This window comes from Bombus flavifrons, chromosome 7, assembly GCF_040668555.2.
Source record: "Bombus flavifrons isolate JBK064 chromosome 7, iyBomFlav1_principal, whole genome shotgun sequence".
NCBI classification, from domain to species: Eukaryota; Metazoa; Arthropoda; class Insecta; order Hymenoptera; family Apidae; genus Bombus; species Bombus flavifrons.
In genome coordinates, this window is record NC_138448.1 from 6361234 (window position 1) to 6381998 (window position 20765).

At 34.2% G+C, this 20765-nt stretch overlaps 2 protein-coding genes across 9 annotated transcripts in view; both read right to left on the reverse strand.

Moving 5' to 3' along the window:
- Positions 1-403: 403 nt before the first annotated feature.
- Positions 404-4514, reverse strand: LOC138181739 (glutamyl aminopeptidase). 4 transcript variants are annotated; one of them, XM_069116856.1, is made up of 13 exons: positions 4284-4514; positions 4062-4154; positions 3578-3663; positions 3401-3501; positions 3038-3172; positions 2665-2963; positions 2514-2599; positions 2295-2422; positions 2000-2206; positions 1773-1867; positions 1505-1671; positions 1239-1371; positions 404-998 (listed from the first exon to the last, which is right to left on the reverse strand). In XM_069116856.1, exons 1-13 carry the CDS (start codon positions 4286-4288, stop codon positions 623-625), a joined length of 1911 nt encoding a protein of 636 aa, XP_068972957.1. In that variant the 5' UTR covers positions 4289-4514; the 3' UTR covers positions 404-622. The 4 variants fall into 4 exon arrangements, with proteins under 4 accessions (XP_068972957.1, XP_068972958.1, XP_068972959.1 ...); XM_069116857.1 differs by lacking the exons at positions 4062-4154; positions 4284-4514 and adding an exon at positions 3885-4010; XM_069116858.1 differs by lacking the exons at positions 4062-4154; positions 4284-4514 and having other exon boundaries at positions 3408-3501; positions 3578-3597.
- Positions 4515-6610: 2096 nt separating this feature from the next.
- LOC138181587 (acyl-CoA Delta-9 desaturase) overlaps positions 6611-20765 on the reverse strand; it is a 45815-nt gene continuing 31660 nt past the window's right edge. For 4 of the 5 annotated variants that reach the window (XM_069116534.1, XM_069116535.1, XM_069116536.1 and 1 more), the window contains exons 2-7: positions 14726-14991; positions 12791-12921; positions 12143-12348; positions 11373-11555; positions 10748-10984; positions 6611-10402 (exon numbers count right to left, since the gene is read on the reverse strand). In XM_069116534.1, the coding sequence (XP_068972635.1) occupies positions 10282-10402; positions 10748-10984; positions 11373-11555; positions 12143-12348; positions 12791-12921; positions 14726-14981 (1134 nt within the window). In that variant the 5' untranslated portion in view covers positions 14982-14991 and the 3' untranslated portion in view covers positions 6611-10281. Of the gene's footprint in view, positions 10403-10747; positions 10985-11372; positions 11556-12142; positions 12349-12790; positions 12922-14725; positions 14992-20375; positions 20522-20765 lie in introns of those variants that run through there. The other variant, XM_069116532.1, reaches the window with a different exon arrangement.

The following is a 20765-nucleotide window of genomic DNA, read 5'->3' on the forward strand; positions in this document are numbered from 1 at the left end:
AAAGTTCCGCTTGTCTTTGTTGACAACGTTGATCATGATCGTCCAATAGAAGTGAATCCAATTGTACGATCCGGGAGGGAAGAACAATTATAATGGCTCGATTTATCCTGTTGATTACCCTTTGATCCGTGGAACAAAACATAGCATCGATTTCATTCGTCAAAACGACGAGCAACTTCGTTTGCTTCAGGACGTTTTCTTTATCAAAGAAACGACACGGATTGCTTACAATAAGTATAAATATTGTTGTATTATAATATACGTGTAAAAGTATTTCCCCGATGTTCTTTTTTTCTTGAAACAATTATCTTCTAATGAAATTCTTGCACTTATTTCTCTTTCTTACACAATACTAACTCAACTAAATTAACTAATTAAAAATAAATTTTCATACTGCAAGAAATTACACAACATATTTCTCCTTCTCTTTATTCTTTCTTAAATTAAATTAACAAAATAAAAACAAAAAACAAACGTAAATCTTATTCTCCTTCTCACTTTCATAATAGTACCTTCTTGCATGTAAAACTTCTTTTTTCCTTTGCAAATTCTGTCGATTAAGACAGAATTTTACATGCTTTTGATATGATTTGCCATAATAATGTCTTTATATCGACTTTCTTCACTTTTCTTCTCTGTATCGAAGTAACCATATTTCCAGCTTCTTACGCGATCTGGCTCGCCATTTTATGTTATTGGATACTGTCTCTAATGCTTTAGCGCGATGCATGGCGCCAGCGCCAGCATCGGGATACTTGGCGAAGAAGCATTCCATTTCGTCTAAACTTGCCTGTGTGGCGAACGTCTTCGTGATTGATGGGATAAATGAAGCGAGATGCCGGTCGTTCAGGGTATATCTGTCCACTAGGAACTCCCAATTGGAGCGCACCCATTCCCAGACTAATGGTGTTCCTACAGGATTTTCCGACATGGCGATTAAACAACCGAGGAAGTCTTGGGCGGCGACGTATTTCTCGTCTGTGGCCGTTACGATGAATCTGCGAAGAAAATATAAAGAAAATACAATGTAAAAGCCTATTACATTTCTATAAATTTATTTTCTTAGAGTACCATAGTTTGAATTTTATTTCCATATATCTTTGTAGTTTATTTAAATTTATTTTTTTATATTTCTTTAATTTCCAATTTTCGAATAAAAATAAAACATATCGTGTGAAATTTGTAAAGGAATATTTTCAGATCTTTAAAGCTATTTTTAAAAGAAGCGAGCGAGTAACTGTTCCAAAATTGAAGTGTCCTTGATCGCGGTCAGCGTACGCATCAACATCAGTTTCTCCATCCTATTGTTCTCAGCTTTATATATTTTGAATATACTCTCCCATGCTGATAAATCGCCAATGAAATGCATTCCTAGAAGAGTACAATGAATGGTTAGTAAATTCAGTGTAAATATTACGTAAATGTAAAATTTCAATATCAATTGAATCTTTCTTGTGAAACGCAGATGTTGAATATTAAAATATAAACTAGTTAAGATGTTTACCGTAATAACTGAAAAGATCACGGATATAAGGGTTTGCTGGAACTTGTTCTATTCGATCTTCATCATACGCAGGAAAGAAATATTTTATGAATATTCGTTCGACTGCGAGACTACAAACTTTGTGTTCCACAGCGAGGGCGAATTCCAAGATTGTCTTTTGAAGTCTTCTACGTGAGCCAGAGTAAAATTCGAAAAAATGTAAAAATAATGATAAAAATAAAAATTAAAAAATAACGACTACTTATTTCGGGACAAAGATTTTACCTACATATCTGCATAATCTTTGTTTTTAGCGTCTGTTACTTCCTTCAATCCCCATCCTATTTCATGGTATATGCCGTCTACCAAGTCTCCCGCATATCTCTACAAAACAATTTAGCGAAATGATAAAATCACTTCGTTTCACAATTCTATGAAACAACACAGCCTGGTTGGGCCTAGATAAAATCGTAAATACTTGAAAAAATATAGAAATAAAATTAATTGTTCTTTTACCTTGAATGCCTTCGGGAAAACGCCTCCATCTCTCAAGAGAGAAAAGATATACATTAACTTCGAGGAAGCCACACACCATGGAATGGGGTGTTTTTCTCGTTTCAGGTACTTCATCATATTCATAACTAGACCATAATCGAGTTGCCCAGCGTAGGCTAAACTGAACACGTCTTCCAGAAGATGCGCTCTATCAAGCGCCGACAATGTCTAAGAATACGGTAAGAATTTAGTTAATTGATTATTTAATTAATTATAAAGAATTGAATAAATGACGAGAACATATTACATGTTTTACCTCATGTTGGCATCGAAGAATATTGTAAAGGGGATTCCACTCATTTTGTTCATAGTTAACACGATAATATCCAACTTCGTGTGCGTTGAACTTGATCCAGTCAACTGGGTCGTCCAATTCAATCACCACTGCAAAAATCATATAATTAGATGATACTTACATTGTTGAAAAATGCTACATTAAATTTTCGAATTGTGTTAGGTGTAAAATAATATTTACGATCTTTGGCATCTTTATCGAACCACACAAGAATAGGTGTGGATATCTTGTTGGTGATGTAAGTAATAGGAATAGTCCATTTGTACCTTAAACAAAGATAATCTTCCTTTATTTTTTTTTAAATGTGTTTTGACTGAATTTATTATATTACCCGTATTCGGATTCCGATGGGTCAAAGTCAGCATTCGGATCGATCAAGAATCGTTTCTGCGTCAATATATATTTATTACCAGATTTCTTCACGTTCACCACTGGGAATCCTTTCTGTCTGGTCCACGTATCTGTTATAGCTGTCACGTTCAAGTTATCCAGAGAGCATTCTTGTAATATTTTGGAGAGATAAGCGGCTTCCGAGTTTTGGTACATAAGTTTCTTTACATCTAAGTAATTTTCCTTTTCAAAAATTGTTGGTTTTATGGAATTCTCCATCATTCTAATTATCGAGAACATCTTGAAAATAAAGAAACGATATACATGTGAAACGTGGAGTATAAAAATCTAATATTTTTCTACGATAAAGTTACCTTTTTGTAAGATATTTCATCGAATATTGCAGTTACTTCGTCGATGTTGTTAACAGTTTGAACGATAGGGTGCGAGCTCAGTTCCGCGTCGATTGCAAGAGCAGAATGCATTTGTTCGAGTAAGAACAGATCTGTCTGTAAATAAATTTATTCGATAATATTGTATTGATTGTAATGAAGTATTGATTCAATCGATATTCTATCAATATGTCGACTCTTTTCAAGTAAAATAATTCCTTCTAAGTATATCTTTTAATTAAGAAGCAGAAATAACTTTGTAATGAAATTATCAATAAAAATAGTTAGTTAACTAGATAATCTAAGAAAAAGTATATCGAAATAGTTATAAAGTGAATAACTAACGACTTGCCAGCCAGGAAGAATTGATTCTTGTGTAACTTTATGCTTCACAGAATAAGCAAAACCTTTGCTTAGCCATAACTCGTCCCACCAGGACATAGTAACTGAATTAATAAGAGCGTTTTGATCCTTTTGAAAATAAATTTTTTTCTTATAACTGCAATAACTAACTGTATTTACCTAAATTTCCATACCACACGTGTGGAGGTTTATGACTGATTGTGCAATCATCTTTCATCTGTGTATTTAACCAATCCCCAAAATATCTAGAAAATTAAATTACAACTCTAAATTTTAAAAATATTCAGCCAGTCGATCTCTGATTATTTTTAATGCGAAACATTTAATGTAAAATGTGAAATGTGTAAAAAAAAAAGATAACGAAGAAATTGATATTCAGTTTCAAACTTTTCTTTCGACTATTTTGAATTATTTGAACGATCTTGAAATCACTTTATTTCTCATTGATGATATCCCTGACACTTACCTAACTTTTGCATAGGATAATCAATGCGAAACAAATTAATATTGTACTTCATGGTTCTCGTGGCTGCACCAAAAGCAACTTTGGTCTTATTTCATTTAGCATACGTTGTGTATCCGTTAATCGGGAATTGGCGATCATTCAGGCCCTTTACCTTTTTTGTGAAGAACACGAACTTACCGATTAAGAGGCAGATTAAGTAGATCGGATATCGGTACGCCTTGTTCAAAAGTCATTGATGTCATTTCTTGCGAATGGGAATACATTCGAATGCTAAAAAGTATAATAAATAATTAATATTTAGAATAAATATTTTGAATTATTTGTAACATAACAATGAAAATTATGCTGAAATAAGGTTATGCAATACATTGATGATCAGGATCAATGTTGTTGCTGCACCACATACGAGGAATTTGTTGTTGTTGTTGGTGGTGGTGGTTGTGAATGCGTACGTGAAACTTCCCCGAAAATAAACTACATGTAGTCTATTGATTTAGTGATAACCAACAAAAGGGAAGAAAACTCATACGGGAGTAAACTCGTTGTTATTATAGTATAAGAAGAATTCTCATTGCTGAAAACGGTACGGCACAGTTTTCAGCGCCCCCAGAACTGCGTCTCGACACCTTTGTCGCCATTCGAGCGCATGCGTCGTCGAGGAGTAGATCTGAATAAATTTTTATTTCACCTGGAACATCACGTGTTCGTTGCAATTTCTCTTTTTGTAACATAGCAAGAAAGAATCGTGAAACAATTTTCTACGTATCAACTGATCATTGAAATTGCATTTTTCAAAGATGAATTGAAGAAATAAGTTTAGGCGGGAGATTTGAAATAGAATTCCAGATCGAGGAAATATGTGGTAGAAAAGAACGTTCTTGGTAGATTTCCAATAGTTAATATATTGTTATGAAACAGTCATTTATATAAATTTTGTTAAGATATCAACGTTGTTCACTATTTTTTATCGATAGTTTGCACCTGTGAGAAAAGTTATTTTTGTTATTTATTAAGAGTAGAACCACATTTTTGGAGTAGTTTTGTGAAATACATTGTCGTTTAGTTAATTAATAATTTATAAAAATCTAGTTCTGACATGTGACATTTAGTTCAATAGAAAGAATACATTGCAAACACGTTCATTTAATCATTTATCTATTGAACTTTAATTTCTTCGTTTCATTTAAATATGTAATTTTAATAAATTTAATTCAAATCAATCTTAGAATGTATTCCTCCATTTTTCACATATAATTAACACTTTCCTTAAATTTCGAATCCGTTAAATACTAACGTTTATTACATTATTATGTATAAATATTCAAATAGATACGGAACGAACGTGAATGACCAATAGATGCAGCGAAGCTGGGAAACTCGACCAGACTGGAATGAAATGAAATGAACGCACGGTTCCATATCTGTATAACACTGAAACAAGTAAACTGACAACACTGAATGAGTTCATAACAGTTATTGAATTAGTTTTCTCTGTCTGTGAAATTGAATAATGATCAATCAAAGCCTGTTAGGTTAAACGAACCACAATAAATATTTGATAATGAAAAATTTCCTCGAACCATCGATAACGATCGTCGAGATTAAGCATTTAATTGACCAACAAGTAATTATTCTATCATTCTACTATTAAAAAGCAATCCAATTACCTTTGATTTCCGGCGAACGCTTTCTCCACGACGATCAACAGCAAATTTCGCGATAATTTCGACTTTTGATGTGACTCTAAACGAAACTCGAAATGTTCATCAGTTTCAGGTTCTTCTTAGTTTCGGCTCCAAACGTGACTAGATCTTGCTCTTAATTAAAATCAACGCTGGCACCCGATTGAATTACGCATTACATTAGGTGAAGCAGCGACCTTGTCCTTCGTGTCCACTTGTCTTTCGTGATGCAGTTGATCCTTAAACAAATTCAACAATAAACGTATTAGTAAATTTAACAAATTCGACAAAAGCATTTGAAAAGTTTCGTAATAGAGAAGTTTCTGCTGGAAATTTGGAAGATTTCGAATTGTGCGTTTTTCTTTGGTTTCCTTCGACGTTGCTAACATTCTATTGAATTAGTCGAACGTGGAATCTGTGAAGGAATGTAAACAGAGTAAGTAGAGTAAAACGACACACGAAAGTATTTAGAAATTTATAAGCAAGCTTTCATGAATGATATTTATAGAAAAAACATTTTGAAATTTTATAACGAGATATGACACGCTATAATACCAATACTAGTTAAGTGGGAATAAGTGAAACGAATATTAAGACGACGTGTTTCTAACATCGCTTCACAGACTAATTACCTTGTCTTCAGTCGCAGTTTCTCACTGTCCATCGATGTAGGATACAGGAATTCGTCAAGTGCAAATTCGGCACGCGTAAATTTCATGATAATCATCTTCAAGACAAATGCTATGACAAAACGTGTTTGCAAACTGGGAATACTGAGTACACGAGGAAAAAGTTTGCATAAGAAATCCGTAGAGCAAATAAACTAAGCATTGGGATAGTATTAGACCATCCCATGTGTACTTAAGCATGTGAAGAGGTTTCTGTGTAAACTAAATTCGAAACAATGTAATTCGTTACGATAAGAGGTTTAGAGAAAAAGAGTAAAAACAGCACGTGAATTAACGTATGTTAGATCGATAGGTAGAAAAACGAGGACTTTCATAATTCCGTATTCGATATTACACGTGACAAAAGACACGCGCATTTCTACGGATAACAATAATTTATTTATAAATACACTGAAAATTGTCAATATTGTCCACAGTCAAGCTTACATACGCAACGGAAACAATACTGTTTCCTTTTCGCTCGTAATTAACCTCGTGTTTATATCCCCTACATTCTATTCATATTTTTTAATATATCTTTTTTTTCGAGTTTCTTTTTTTCTTTTGCGTTGCTTCCATTAATATAGACTTTACGAGTCGGACAATGTTCGCCGCTCCGCGCCTTGGACCCATAAGTACTCTTCAGTGAGATCTTCGAGTTCTTTTCCTTTAGCTAACTTGCAGCATTTCCTTCCTTCTGACTATCTCTTGAAAACTGTCTGTCAAATGAATTATATATAATTCAAGTACCACAATATCTGCTCTTTTCTCTATTCTAATCGTAACACATTTTTCTGTATATTTTTATAAAGAAATTATTTAGAATCTTATATGTTCATTCTGTTTTACTAAAAAAATTATTGGCGAAAAAATGTCTAACCTAAACCTCTATGTACTACAATATACTAGGTATTAAAAAGAGAAACGAATATGATGCTTATTTTTTTTTAATAATATTTAAATAATCGAGCATAAATAACACTCTGTATAACATAGCTATATATAAATATGTTTTATATGTTAAAAATAATTATCAATTTATTCACGTACACTGTCTTTGTCAGGACTTCGTAATATTTGAGAACTACGGGCAACCTATTTCTTTCTTTACGCGAATAAATATATACACTATTGTTTTTAGTCTTTTCACGTCTCTTTTGTCAGAAGAACGTTTACGAACGTCCAGGAACGCTTACGAAACTCACGATTAGATAATAAACGCGTTAAAGATGCCGACACTATTTCTGTGATTACTAGATAGATAAAGTCCTGTTGTCGTAGAAATCCATATTTACAAACAAACGCAATAAATTAAAAGAAGCCCAAAATCGTAATCGAGACAGGATTTGGAAGAAACAATTTACAGCCGCACCTGCTCGTCCCTTTCCCATATTTCTTTTATCACTATCAAACTGAACGGCATAAATTATATAACCAGCAACGGATTTTCGTATTCTCGACAATAAATACATAACAGGCGTTGAACAGAGAAGAAACTCACGACCGCGTTCGTTCGAAGTTTTGGAATCGTATTTTGCGAAATCGAATCGCCCATCTGAAACAAGCGTAAGGAGATCTAATCCTGATACGGTCCTGATTTCACGAATTTTTATGGCTCAATCTTACTTTCGTTCGAATAAAGAAATCTTTTCTTAAATTTTACTACGAGATGATCATTCGTATCAAAACCGATTCTTTCACATTTTTCTTCCAGCTTAAAACATATTTTAACTATAGGAAAACACGATTGATAACAAGGTTGGCAAAAGAAATCGAAGAATTTAAAAACTCCTAGCAATCACGGAGAATGTATCTGTATCGTTGTATAGTTTACAGGCCAATCTTCGAGTAACCTCGTGAATCAAATTTCAAAAATTCTTATTACTAAATTGCGAATTTATTTACATTTTATACTATCGATTTTACGTTCAACTACTGTTCAATTTCGAATTTACTAAATAAAAAAGGTATCTGGATTTTCATCAAATAAAGCTTGGTTACATAAAAAAAAAAGTTATGTCGGATTAAGATTCTCTCAAAGAATCTCTGAAATCTTCGACTTCCTTTTCAGGCCACTCTACAAATAATTTTTAATAAATTATTCGTGTGTAATATATTTTTTAACAAATTCTACGGGATGGATTCGCGCGATAGGACAGTCTCTGACAAGACAGGATTCTTAAGACAAGTCGTCGATATTGGATTGTCGCACTTGATCGCTGTCATCCGTATTTTCGAGGAACGATTGTCGAACTGTATGACACGTATTCGTGAATCGATCCGTTTCCACGACCGTCGATCGCCTCACGATCGAATTGTACATTTAATTGAAGCTTTGTCCTATGATGAAGTGATCGCGAGCAACTCGGGCCCGAATTCTTCAAGAAACATTTGACGGAACACCAACGAACGAACATCGAGCCCGAGTCCTTCCATCCTATGTACGATCGATCGTTCTCGTCGAATCGTCGCTCACGATGCCTGGGATCTTGCGATTATTACTCCCTTTCGCGTAATCTTAAAAATTCAAGGTATTACATTAATAGTATACAGTAAAATACTTGACAAGATTGGAAACTTCTAATGGAAGAATATTCCTGGTTGCTGAATTTCATAAATCGTCGATATCGTATAATATGTGTCAGGTGTGCGTAGATTGTGCGTGATTCTATTTTTGAAAATATTAGTGGAAGTGATCCTTATAGAATAATTAATCTTTCGTGTATTCGTTTCTTTGTATTCGTAACTTTGTATCTTTACAAAAAAGTTTAGCTGGTCCTTTAGAAAATATCGTAGCTAAAAATCCTCGTATACAAGGGGACCCTATATACTGTATTTCCAAATTTAGATATGTAAGCCTATTATAGTTTTTGTGATAAATATTCAACAAAATAAGTGTAGTAACATTTGATAGTTTCGTCTCGATTCGATAATAATCAGTCTATCAAAATTGCATCGATCGAGCAGCATTGCATGAAATTTTTAAGTATGACACGATCAACCGCGTTTCCCTATTACACGTATCGTTTACGCTATTCGTGGCAGGAAAGACTATGTATCGTTTGCAATAGTAACAATTTACAAGCGTAAAATTCGAAGAGGCGACGAGTAACTGTCGTCTGTCTTCGACCGTTTCATTCTACTTGTTTGCGTTGACGGAACGAGAGAGGAAGTTTTACGTGATCCCAGGCGATTAACCATCGTCAAGATTCGATCTCCAACGCGTAAAGTGTCTTTTCTGTCTGTGGGTCCAAGAACTAGTCGATCAATCGATATACAGTTTACTTGGTTACTTTGGTTACGATAAATCTATGCGGCTTGGAAAACACCACGATCCACCGTGTTGTATAACAAACATTGTATAACATCGAATCGATGTGATCAACCGATCAATTGTTCAAACTACCATACGCCCGATTCTCCGGATCGAAGTATCTAAGGAACGCTCGAAAGTACGAAAAATAAAAGGCTCGCGACGCTTCAGACTATCGCGACACAAAGGCCACGAATGTAGTCCGATTCCGTGAGCTAACAGTTGACTGCTGTCAAGATATTCGTAAAATTTATTTTTCTATCCTTTTTCGTTCTCATTCCTTTCGTCTGTCTTTTTATTTGTATTATTTAAACAGCGGATTTTTATGCAAATTTATATTTTTTTATAAATAGATTTAAATAAAGATAGAACCGCAATACAGAATTGTTCTACCTATTAGAATCAAGTTCTATATAAATGCATAAAAATCTACAGTTTAATTCCTTTTTTGTTAATTTATTTTTTTTTCCTAATATGTTTCGCGCTACAAGCGCAAGCTGATTATGACGGAAATTATATTGCCGTGCGTTGTTTGTGTCGAATTGTCTGTTTGCCTACGTTTCAGTTTGCTGGATTTCTGGAGCTTATTTCAAATGAAACAATTTCGATTAAGCAGCCGATCTCTTCACAAAGGAACGATAACCATAGACCACTGATAACATATAACGAATATTAATTGACGTAGTGAACGGTTGATCGCGTGTTGATTAGCGATATCTAGCACAAATGATCATTTAGTTGCTCTTATTAATGATGTCGACCCCCTGGATTTCCTCCGGCTTCATATCCACGTCACCCCAGCCCCATTTCATGTCCACGTGCATATGATGATGAGAGTCGTCGTGTTCATTGTACCTGAAAATTGAAATTTCCGATTTCAAAATCCTATCAATATTATCTTTCAAATCGTAAGAAGCGAAATCTTGAACCGTGATATTTTTGGAGTATCAAAAATTACTATGCAAAAATAGATGAGTTGTTTCCAATTTTTTGATTTTAAACTTTTTCGAAGTTCGCTCCTTTTTCTCCAAGATCTTTTGATCTTGGAGATTCTTGATCTTCTTGATCTATATTTGCCTCGATTTAATGAAAAATATTTAAAAATATAGAAAATTTGGAAAATTGTGATTGGAAAAATCGAAATTTTGCAGTTCGACGAGATTCTCCGTTTTAAGATATTAATAACGGTAATTTCAGTACTTAGTTCCATCGCCAGTTCTGATCGCTCGTCTCTTAATCGCCTCCACGGGGACGGTTTTCATGTCATACGCCAAACCCAATCGAGCACAGAAATCGATAAATGCGGTAGTGATGTTGACCTTATAGTCGCCGAGTTCGGCGGCTTTGTAGTCCCACGGGAACACATGGTGGTAATTGTGCCATCCCTCACCGAATGTTAAAATGGCCACGTTTCTATTTTCGGTCGGACCAATATTCCTGAAATTTATAAAGTAATGCTTTGAACAATTTATAAATTGTATTTTCTGTAATAACCCTGGAAATTTATACAATCCCATTTAATTCGATTTAGACTTTCATAGAATTGTATCTATTGCCTATAATGATTTTGGAAAGTTTTAAATGCAATGTTACAAAATTGTATAAACTGTGATAATTGTAATAAAATAATTAGAAATCAATTTAATGTACAACTGCAAATTTATAATATAATTTAATATACCATTGTAACTTTTAAAGAAAATTAATATGAGTAAATCAAGTCCTTCTGATTTTTAATTTAATTAAGTATTATAATATAATTATTATTGATCGTTACCCAAAAAGATAAAAAATTGTTAAAAATACAAGTAAATTAATCGCTTACTTGTCATAAGGTTTAGCGCCCCAGATATGAGCCGCAGAGTTCACCAGCCACGTTCCGTTCAAGCTCAATGCGTATCTAGTTAGAGTGCTGTACCAGGAATTAAATAACGTCTCTTGCCAGAGATAACAGGGCAGCCACACGGGAAGCACGAAGCAGAATGTTGGCACCAGTAAAAGATACAGCCTGTAAAACGCCAAAGAAAAAGGTTCAAGGCACATCCCTTGTCGTAAACAGTTTCCGTTTGCGTTTTTGACACGCATCAAGAGCTACTTTCATTAGAAACAAGTTGGCTTGTTACGCGATACTGAACACTACTAGAAACAAGTTCTCCATTATGATTACTTTACAGATTTAACAAATATATTCTACAATTTAATGGAATTTATTTTTATCCTCATAAAATCATCGCGATGAGAAATAGAATCCTGATTTTAAAGATCACTAAAGGTAAAAAAGTTTAACTTAGCTTTATTTATTTGTGTGCTAGCAAATATTTCTCAAAGACTAAATATGAAAATGTTTTAGTAAAGAAAATCACCAAATATATGACTCAAATTTTAACGTGTGATTTTTTTCTTTTTTACTTTCTTTGAGTGGACACTGTACTTCCCATTTTTAGTAACAATCATTCTAAATAAACATTAGCCTTCCTTGTCGAGAATATTCCAGAAAATATAATTTTTCAAGGCTCAACTTTAAGATCTCTTTTCACTCTTTGCTGGATGATTGTTATTAGAAATGAAAAATTATAATTCGTAGTCATTCTTCACCTTCTTTGCCAAACGACAATGGGATCGTTTTCGAGATCGCTCATGTCAATTGTGGCACCTTTCTTCAACACATCCGGGTGCTTTCGAACTAGAAGCCAGCCTATGTGCGAGAAGAAGAATCCTCGTTTTGCGTTATGCGGATCTGCGTTGGTGTCCGTGAATTTGTGATGAACTCTGTGATCTCTCACCCATTCGTAAATGTGATTCTACGAAGCAATGTTGGAGTTTTCAAACGTTCTGATTTCTAGTAATATTGTTGAGGGAATTATTGGAACATGTTGCAATGAAAACGCGATATAAAATTATTCTCTTAGAGATACAAGAAGCCTGATCATGATTTCGATACACAAAAGATATTTCGAATCTTAGAATTATTTTTCTACCAACGATATGACAGGATTTACGAAACATCAACCGTTAAGGATGAAAAGAAATATAGAATCAATTCGTATACGAACGTGGTAATTAGAATGCGAATTTTTATGTAAATCCATGTTTTATGAACAGTATTAAAGAAGTAAATAATTTAAATATGAAGATTTGTTTCATTCTCTAAATATCATAACGATGCCTCGTACATTTTAAGTACTTACGTTTTAATTTTTTAATTTCTCATAAAGGAGAGAAAGCAGGAAAATAAAAACTCACTTGGAAGGCAAGTGTCTGGAAGATCATCAATAGGAGACGCATGGGCCACTTCGCTTTGTACGTTCTGTGGGCCCAAAGTCTATGGGCACCAGCTGTGACACCAATCCCTCCAAGTAATATCATGATGACAGCTGAAAGTATTACAGTTCATTTATTTCATTTTATTCCCCTACATTACATCTATATTATATTGTATTTCATTAGAATTCAACTATGCATATTACTTTATATCATATATATTTTTGTATATTTTACATTGTTTAAACTTGACCTATTTTCGTTTCCATTATACTATATTTTGTTTCTCTATTTCATTCTACTGCTTGAATTATACTTGATTACCTTCATTCTACTCTACTTTCTTTCTTATTAACCTTCGTTTTATGTTACATCATGATATCAACATTTCCTACCTTATTGTGTTTCATCTTGCTGTCCTCTACTTAACCCTATTAATGGGTCCGCTATTTTATTTCATTCTACTCAACTTTATTTTTCCTCTATTTTACCTTATTATACTCTATTGTTTATTGTTCTATTCGTTTAAATTATTCCACAGTAACTTACTCTATCTTGTTACACTTAATTCTACTATAATCTATTTACACTGCATATATTATTTTGTTTAATTTTACTACCGTCCCATTCTGTCTGATTCTACTCTAACTCATTCTACTCTAACATAATATATCCTATTTACATTATTTGATTAGTCTATTTATGTGATTCTTTTCCTGTTTATTTCTATTCTAGCCTCTTCGTTTATCGTTAACATGTTGTATCTGATTTCACGAAAATCTTATTGTACTTGACTCTGCTCTATCCTATCCTACTTTAACTTTTGTCGTATTCTACCTTCTCCTGTTCTACTTACTTTCGCTACGCTTTACTCTATTTACGCCAGTTCATCTCATTTCATTCCGCTACTGTTCTGTCCCATTCTACATTAATTTCCCTCTACTTTCTTCCCCTTCTACTCTAAGTAGAGACAAAATCTCTAACACGAAATTTCATTAAATTCAAACACATACAACTACGAAAAATCATTTCCTAAGCTCCAAATAATTTTCAATCCGAAAATCACGCCAGACTAGATAAAATATTTTCTCATATCCAATACCCATCAAAATATTGATTGTACATTACTTTATTGCAATTTAAAAATCCCTGAACTTATAAAAACGCTTAATAATAATACCAATAATAATAACAATTGTATAGACACGTGATTCCTTCGTTCACAATGAACTCGTGTAAAACAGTCAGAACACCATAGTTTAAAATGCAACCAGATGTATAGGACTCTAACGCAGTTCACGATCACGCTTTCATCTCATCGATTTCTATCAACAAGAAAGTGAAATGCTGTTGTCGAAGATCTTCATTGTAATAGGATCTTCTGTAAAATGTTGTGTAGCATTTACGTCTTTGAAAAATAGTTGCTTGCGTTGGCAACTTAGACTTAGATAGCTTTTTCAAAGTTGCAACCACGGTATTCGAGGTCATGCGTTCTTAAGATTTCTATCTTCAAAGTTTCTATATTCGACCCAGTTACGCGCGGCTGTTATTAATAACTGTAATCGCATCGTATAAACATGATAGCGGAGAGAAGAAGAAGAATATCGTCTAGTCAGGAAAGATGATCATTTTTGTAACCGATCGAATACGAAGCACGTGATATGCAATACCAATTTCAGAATAGCGAAAGAATGACGTTTCTTGTGTTTCTTCTGTGTATTTGCGATGAAATTGAAATTCTAGAATTCCAGTCATTAACTTTCAATCTTTTTCCTTCTTTTCTTTTCCATTCACCCAACGATTAACAATATAAAGAGATTGTATTTAAAAAAAAAGTTAAATTTAGAAAGAGTCATCTTTTCTTCTCAATTTTCTTCCTAAACTTCATGCACGTTTCATCGAACAATTTATACTTACCCCATATATTTGTCTGGAATTTGACTGAAGTAAAGGTAAGGTATAATCCATAGATAGCTCCAATGTGAAGATAGATGAATGCAATCACGTTTCTCCAAACGATTTTCCATTCATAGCTCGACTCGGTGTTTGATGACTTTTCGACTAGCAATTCCTGATTGTTCGTCTTCTCTGCTGTCGATTTCTTTTGATGAATATTTTGCTGAGATGCCTCCAAATACAACGTGGCCGATGTACCAAACAAGTTTGGTGCCATCTTGAACAATCTGAAACAGATATCGGTTTCTGTAACGTCTCGCATATCATCGATAACATGTACAGGTTCGTCCAAAACAAAAGAAATCTTTCACCGACGAACGATCAGAGTGTCCTGTATTACTGTACATATTTTACGTTATTATTTTACGATCTAGAAAACCCTTCGTAACAGCTAAATATTTTTATAGCTTCGGAAGATTGGAAATTCAGCTCGGGAATGAACGACGTTCAACTAAGATATCTATTAAACCAAAGACCTCACCGGTATACAGTAAACAACGGAAAACAATTCAGAAATTCGATATTCTCCAGGATTCTGGTTAATGAAAATGTTCCAACGTTCCACTAAATACTCCAAATCTTCCAACTATCAAATACATTCAAAGTTTTCTACAACCTACTTTTTAGATTCGATATATTATATTATGTAATACTTTCCAGCTTTATTAAATCATATCACAGGCTATTTTAATTCTCTTTTAAACAAATATCTAAACGTGAACATCATTGATCATAGTAAGTGAGTGAATCCGGAGTTTCGAAAAACTGAAAACACTTTGCTAAATCGCTCTAATGACCAATAATTATAAGTACGATTGACCATTTATAAGGAAAAATAAGATGTTCTAACAGGTGGACTAGGTAGGTTTTATACAAGTCACTTAAGGGGGGGCTAAGGTTAATTCGTACAAAATAAGGCATGTTTTTGTGAATTATTTGTGACGACACAGTTAAAATCTCTTTATTAAAACCAATAGTACATTAAAGTATGACATTCGAAGAATATTGTATAAAATTTTCACGGAGAAATATTAAAAAATACGACAATGGCAGCAATTATTCGGACGTGTCTCGGAAAAAAGTAGAATTGCTCATAACTTGGTGCTGGATCACCTGAAATCAAAAAATCAAAGTTCATTCGTTAGGTAATAGTTTTCCCCCGGTAACGCTGGGAGGGTTTTTCGAAATTTCAATTTTTCACTTTTTTGGAACACTTTGAAGGGAAAATTAGCCGCAAATTTTCGCAAAATCGGCTAATTTTCCCTTCAAAGTGAAAAATTGAAATTTCGAAAAACCCTCCCAGCGTTACCTGGGGAAAACTGTTACCTAACGAATGAACTTTGATTTTTTGATTTCAGATGATCCAGCACCAAGTTATCAGGGGCACTGCAATTCTATCTTTTTTCCGAGACACGTCCGAATAATTGCTGCCATTGTCGTATTTTTTAATATTTCTCCGTGAAAATTTTATACAATATTCTTCGAATGTCATACTTTAATGTACTATTGGTTTTAATAAAGAGATTTTAACTGTGTCGTCACAAATAATTCACAAAAACATGCCTTATTTTGTACGAATTAACCTTAGCCCCCCTCCCTTTAAGGCGATCTAATAAGAGGATCGTCTTCTTGGTTCAATTATCGATCAGGTATCGATCAAGGACGAATCGTTTGGAAACGCGTGGTCTTTACTGTTTGCGACAAAACGTCTTCATAATCGAGACCCAGTGACCTAGTAATAAACACTTTCAAAAAATGCAAAACCGCAAAACGAGTCTCGTTCCACTTGCGATGCGTTTTTAGACGCGTGAAAGTTTGCACTTTATTGTGACTGCCAGATTAATTTCTAACATGTGTCCAAAATTGTATTTTAGGTACATTGCACGTTTTTTTCGGTGTCTTTCGAACGATATAGATGACCTTTCCTTTTCGCTTCTTTCTTTTATCTGGAAGAAAAAAGAGGAGTAGTTTGTTCTTGAAATTGAACTTTCAGAATATTTTCAATTTTAGATGGCGCAATTTGAAACATTTCGTCTTTGTTTTTTTAATTTTCAGTTGACATTAGATTATCTGATTAAAAGTGTTAACTTTCGGAAATATTTTCTCGAACTACAATTTTCTGTTTGACACGGAAGGATTATATTATTGAAAACGTTATTGCACATCATCGAAATGAGATTAAACGATCTGCCACTGGACTAGATCTTCGATCATTTGTAATTGGTCGATTATACATCCGAAAACTGAAACATCCTTCTCAACAAGTTTACCAATCGCTCAATTTAGTAGCAGATCTCTCCTCGAATCGCATTATTACATTTTCAATTACGCAGTATCAAGTAGAAATAAGAACAAAATTCAAACAAGATTTAAGCATTCTAATGAAATTTTTTTTCTCATAAACTCTCGCCGCATCTTTCTATATTCTTCTTCCTTACATGGAATTCGATTCATAGAAAAATATCAAATAGAAAAGGTTTATCGGTCATTATCATATGTCAAGTGTGAAGAAAATTTCCATTCAAGTTCCGTCGCTTCCACGTAAAATATAAAATATACAGAAACATAAATCTGCGGAACTGTTATTGTTACACTGTAGATATTTGCGCATTCATAAAAGTTTAACGTATGCAAAAATGTTTAGAATACGTAAAGTACGTGAGAATATATGAAATATTCAAATAAAGAGAGATACTATTCATAATAGTTTCGATGTTTACCTAGGTTCTATCTATTTAATGACGTACACAACTGTACCTGAAAAACTGGGCAAGAGACGACTTACTAATTGATTCTAACAAAACAAGGGGGAAAGAAAAAAAAAAGAAAGAACCAAAAAAGAAGTAGAAACTAAAAAAACCGATCTAAACGTATCGCTAATCTTTCATCGGATTTCCTTAACCATCCACCAATTACGTGAAAGTTAAAGACGTTGTTCAGGGTTTGGACCGTGTGTAACGAATGGTCGTCCTAGTAAAAGTGCTCGACGATAGAATTCGAAATGAACGGTACATGCTGCGTATCCGGAAGGGAGTATTCGCAGAGAAAGGGGCCGAGTGACGAGCAAAGATCAAGATTCGTAGAACGCAAGAGAGGGAAAAAGCAGGAAGAAAAGAAATGGAGTCTCGAGCTGGGAACAGGTTCTGCATAAAGGAGGTCAATGGCGCGTTTGAAGTCATTATCGATCTCCAAAAAGTATTCTACCCTGTCTCCTGCGTTTCACGCGACCTCGCCGACGCGAGGAAATCATTGTTTCGTTCGTGTGTTCGACGTATTATCGATGATAATGGGATAATAATTAGAATAACAACGGGGATGACAATTTGTCGCAAGAAAGCAAGCTTTCTTTCAAGGAACGCTAATGAGCGACATTGAAATCGCTGTTGATCACGTGCCAGTTGTGACTCGTTGCCTTTTTCAGATCCATCTTTGACATTGGTACGCGCGGTGCCGTTTGAAAAGAAGATGAATGGCGATTTCGAAATCGCCTAGTTAGCTTTCCGAGGGCTATTAATACGTTTGGATTACCGGAAACACGAACGTCGCGAAAGCGAGCAGGTCGATGTTTGGAAAGAAAAGAAGATATTGGACACGTGTCAATATCTTTTTGCCTGTTTCTGAGAATCAGTGCAGAGAAAATAATTTCAAAATATCTGTAATTTTGGGAGAATATGCTGCAATTGTTATTCACATTCCTGACTTCTTACTTCCATCCTATGCTAAACGTTAGAAATTCTCTTATTTGTCGGAACAAAAATACGTCAAATATACATTTGGAATCAAAAGGTGGATCAGTAGAAAAAACATAGCAAGTGTCCGATAAAAGATATATCGATAAATATTAATATCGTTGATTAATGTCGACGTATCGCGAATGATGTATTTTCGATTTGAGAATCATTTGGAAATTTGATAAATGCGATGTTGCTATCATAACTTTCAATGTGAAATCATATGCACATACAAGGATCAATCTCGAGTGAGTACAGTTTAATGGAAATATATTCAGGTCAACGGTTGAACGAAACCTGCTTGTAATCGTCGAAGAACCGATTGAGAAACCTGGGTCAATGCGCTCCGGTATCCTTCGATCCCATAAACTTCCGTTTCGACTAACTTTGATTTTATAAATTATCGATTCCCTTTTGTACCTTTTTAATTGTTTCGTATATTTATATATGTACACATATGTACTAGATATAACGAATAGAATCATGCGACTTAAATTTCCAATTGAATTCAAAGTCCTATTAAATCTACTAAACCTGATTCATACTATGTTACTTACACGTCCAAGTGTCTGCACTTCCTCTTAAATTTATTTATGAATGTAATCATTGAAAATCCTGACTGTAGAGAATTCGAATTTTATTCGACGTATTGTCAAAGTGCGTCACGAATAACTTTCGCGATATAAATGTGGACTCGTGGTTTTAAGTTTCGAGACATTTGAATCGACCTTGAACAAATCGGTAGATCGATATCAAATGCTAGAATGCGAATTCCTCTAAAAAAAAAAAAAAGAAAAAGAAATCACAGACTTCAGCGTATTTTCAAACCGAAAGCATTGTATGACTGCCCGATGTTGAAAGGTGAAACGACGAAGAAAAACTACGAAGTCGACGATAAACGTTTGATTCGCTATCATCTAGATCTAGATTCTAGCTCATTGTCGCCAAGAAATGAGAATCGAGATGGAAACAAAATTCCACTTGCAATTTTCGTTTCAGTATTCCTACACAAATTTGTAATATTGATTTTAAATCAGTATGAATTTGTTGGTATTATGAATAATCCAGGAGAAATGTATCTGCATCGATTGTTATAATAATAGAAAACAAATAACGTTGAATGTATGAATAATTTTGATCGTTTCTGATCAAATTCTGCCAATATCTTTAAGTAATCAGCCCGTTTCTCATCTTACCAAGTATCGAAATAAAAGAAAAATGGTATTATCGTATCGTTATCGTAAGTGTTTCACACTTTTTATCTTTTCTAATATATTACAATTTAGTAATAATTGTAGTACAACAAATTAATAGTGATAGTATACGTAATTAGTAACTAGTTCTACGTAGTATCATAGTTTTACAATTTATACTTTAACCGCAGAACGCACTAATAAGTTTCGAAAGAAAACTACACTGTATGCTACATAGAAATTGGCACCTCGTGGACGTTAAATCGAACTAGGTAAACTCGTAAAATCTACGATACTTTCTTTAATAATAAAACCTTTCGTCGTTAGAATCTCGACCATTCAATTTAACCATAACCAATCACGTGCACAACATCACCATCGTTCATTCTCGCCTCCTTTCTCCGCATAAAAAGACATTCTACGACACTTTCGAATCTCGTCTAGGATTCCAAACTTGGACAACTTTGAAAACGTGCACAAGTTTGAGATGTTGGAAAATTTTGCAAGCTTTCGATATTCCAAAACTTCGAGGAATCCAAAGGCACGAATTCACTCGGAAACATCGTCGACAGAAGTTCGCGAATTTTTCGAACCGATTTCTATGAAAAGCAAAATGAAAAGATAGTGTAATCGGGGAATGAGCTCGTGGCCAAAGCTTTCACCAACAAGGTCGTAGACAATACAAACCGCGAAACGAGCGAGTATCTTCTCATTGCTCCACCGATTTCTCCTTTGTACTGTCTCGCAGTCATCCTGTCGCAATCGTCAGATGTTTAAATTACGTCAGATGGGAGGCGTAATTACGGCAATCCACGATGGTGCACCGAAGGAATCTGCAGGCGACCAAGTATTTGTTTCTGATTGGCGACAGACGATCTCGAAACGGAACAGAGACGGATAAGTTTCGAAAAGGATAAGAATGGAATAATTTTTTATAGAATGCTACAGAAACGTGGAGATGCTGAAAGTATTCGTTACGCACGATTGTCTAGCAATAATTAACGCAACTTACCGTGAAAATAATAGATTTGATTTGTAAGCAGATTATCATGCGAAATGAACAAAAATAGCTTGAAA

Excerpts from the sequence above, each read along its gene's own strand:
- LOC138181739 (XM_069116856.1), bottom strand. Across the intron at positions 3,664-4,061 it reads CTTAATCTGCCTCTTAATCG|ATATTTTGGGGATTGGTTAA; the intron begins GTAAGTTCGTGT and ends TTAATTTTCTAG. Across the intron at positions 1,868-1,999 it reads TTTTCCCGAAGGCATTCAAG|AGATATGCGGGAGACTTGGT; the intron begins GTAAAAGAACAA and ends ATTGTTTTGTAG.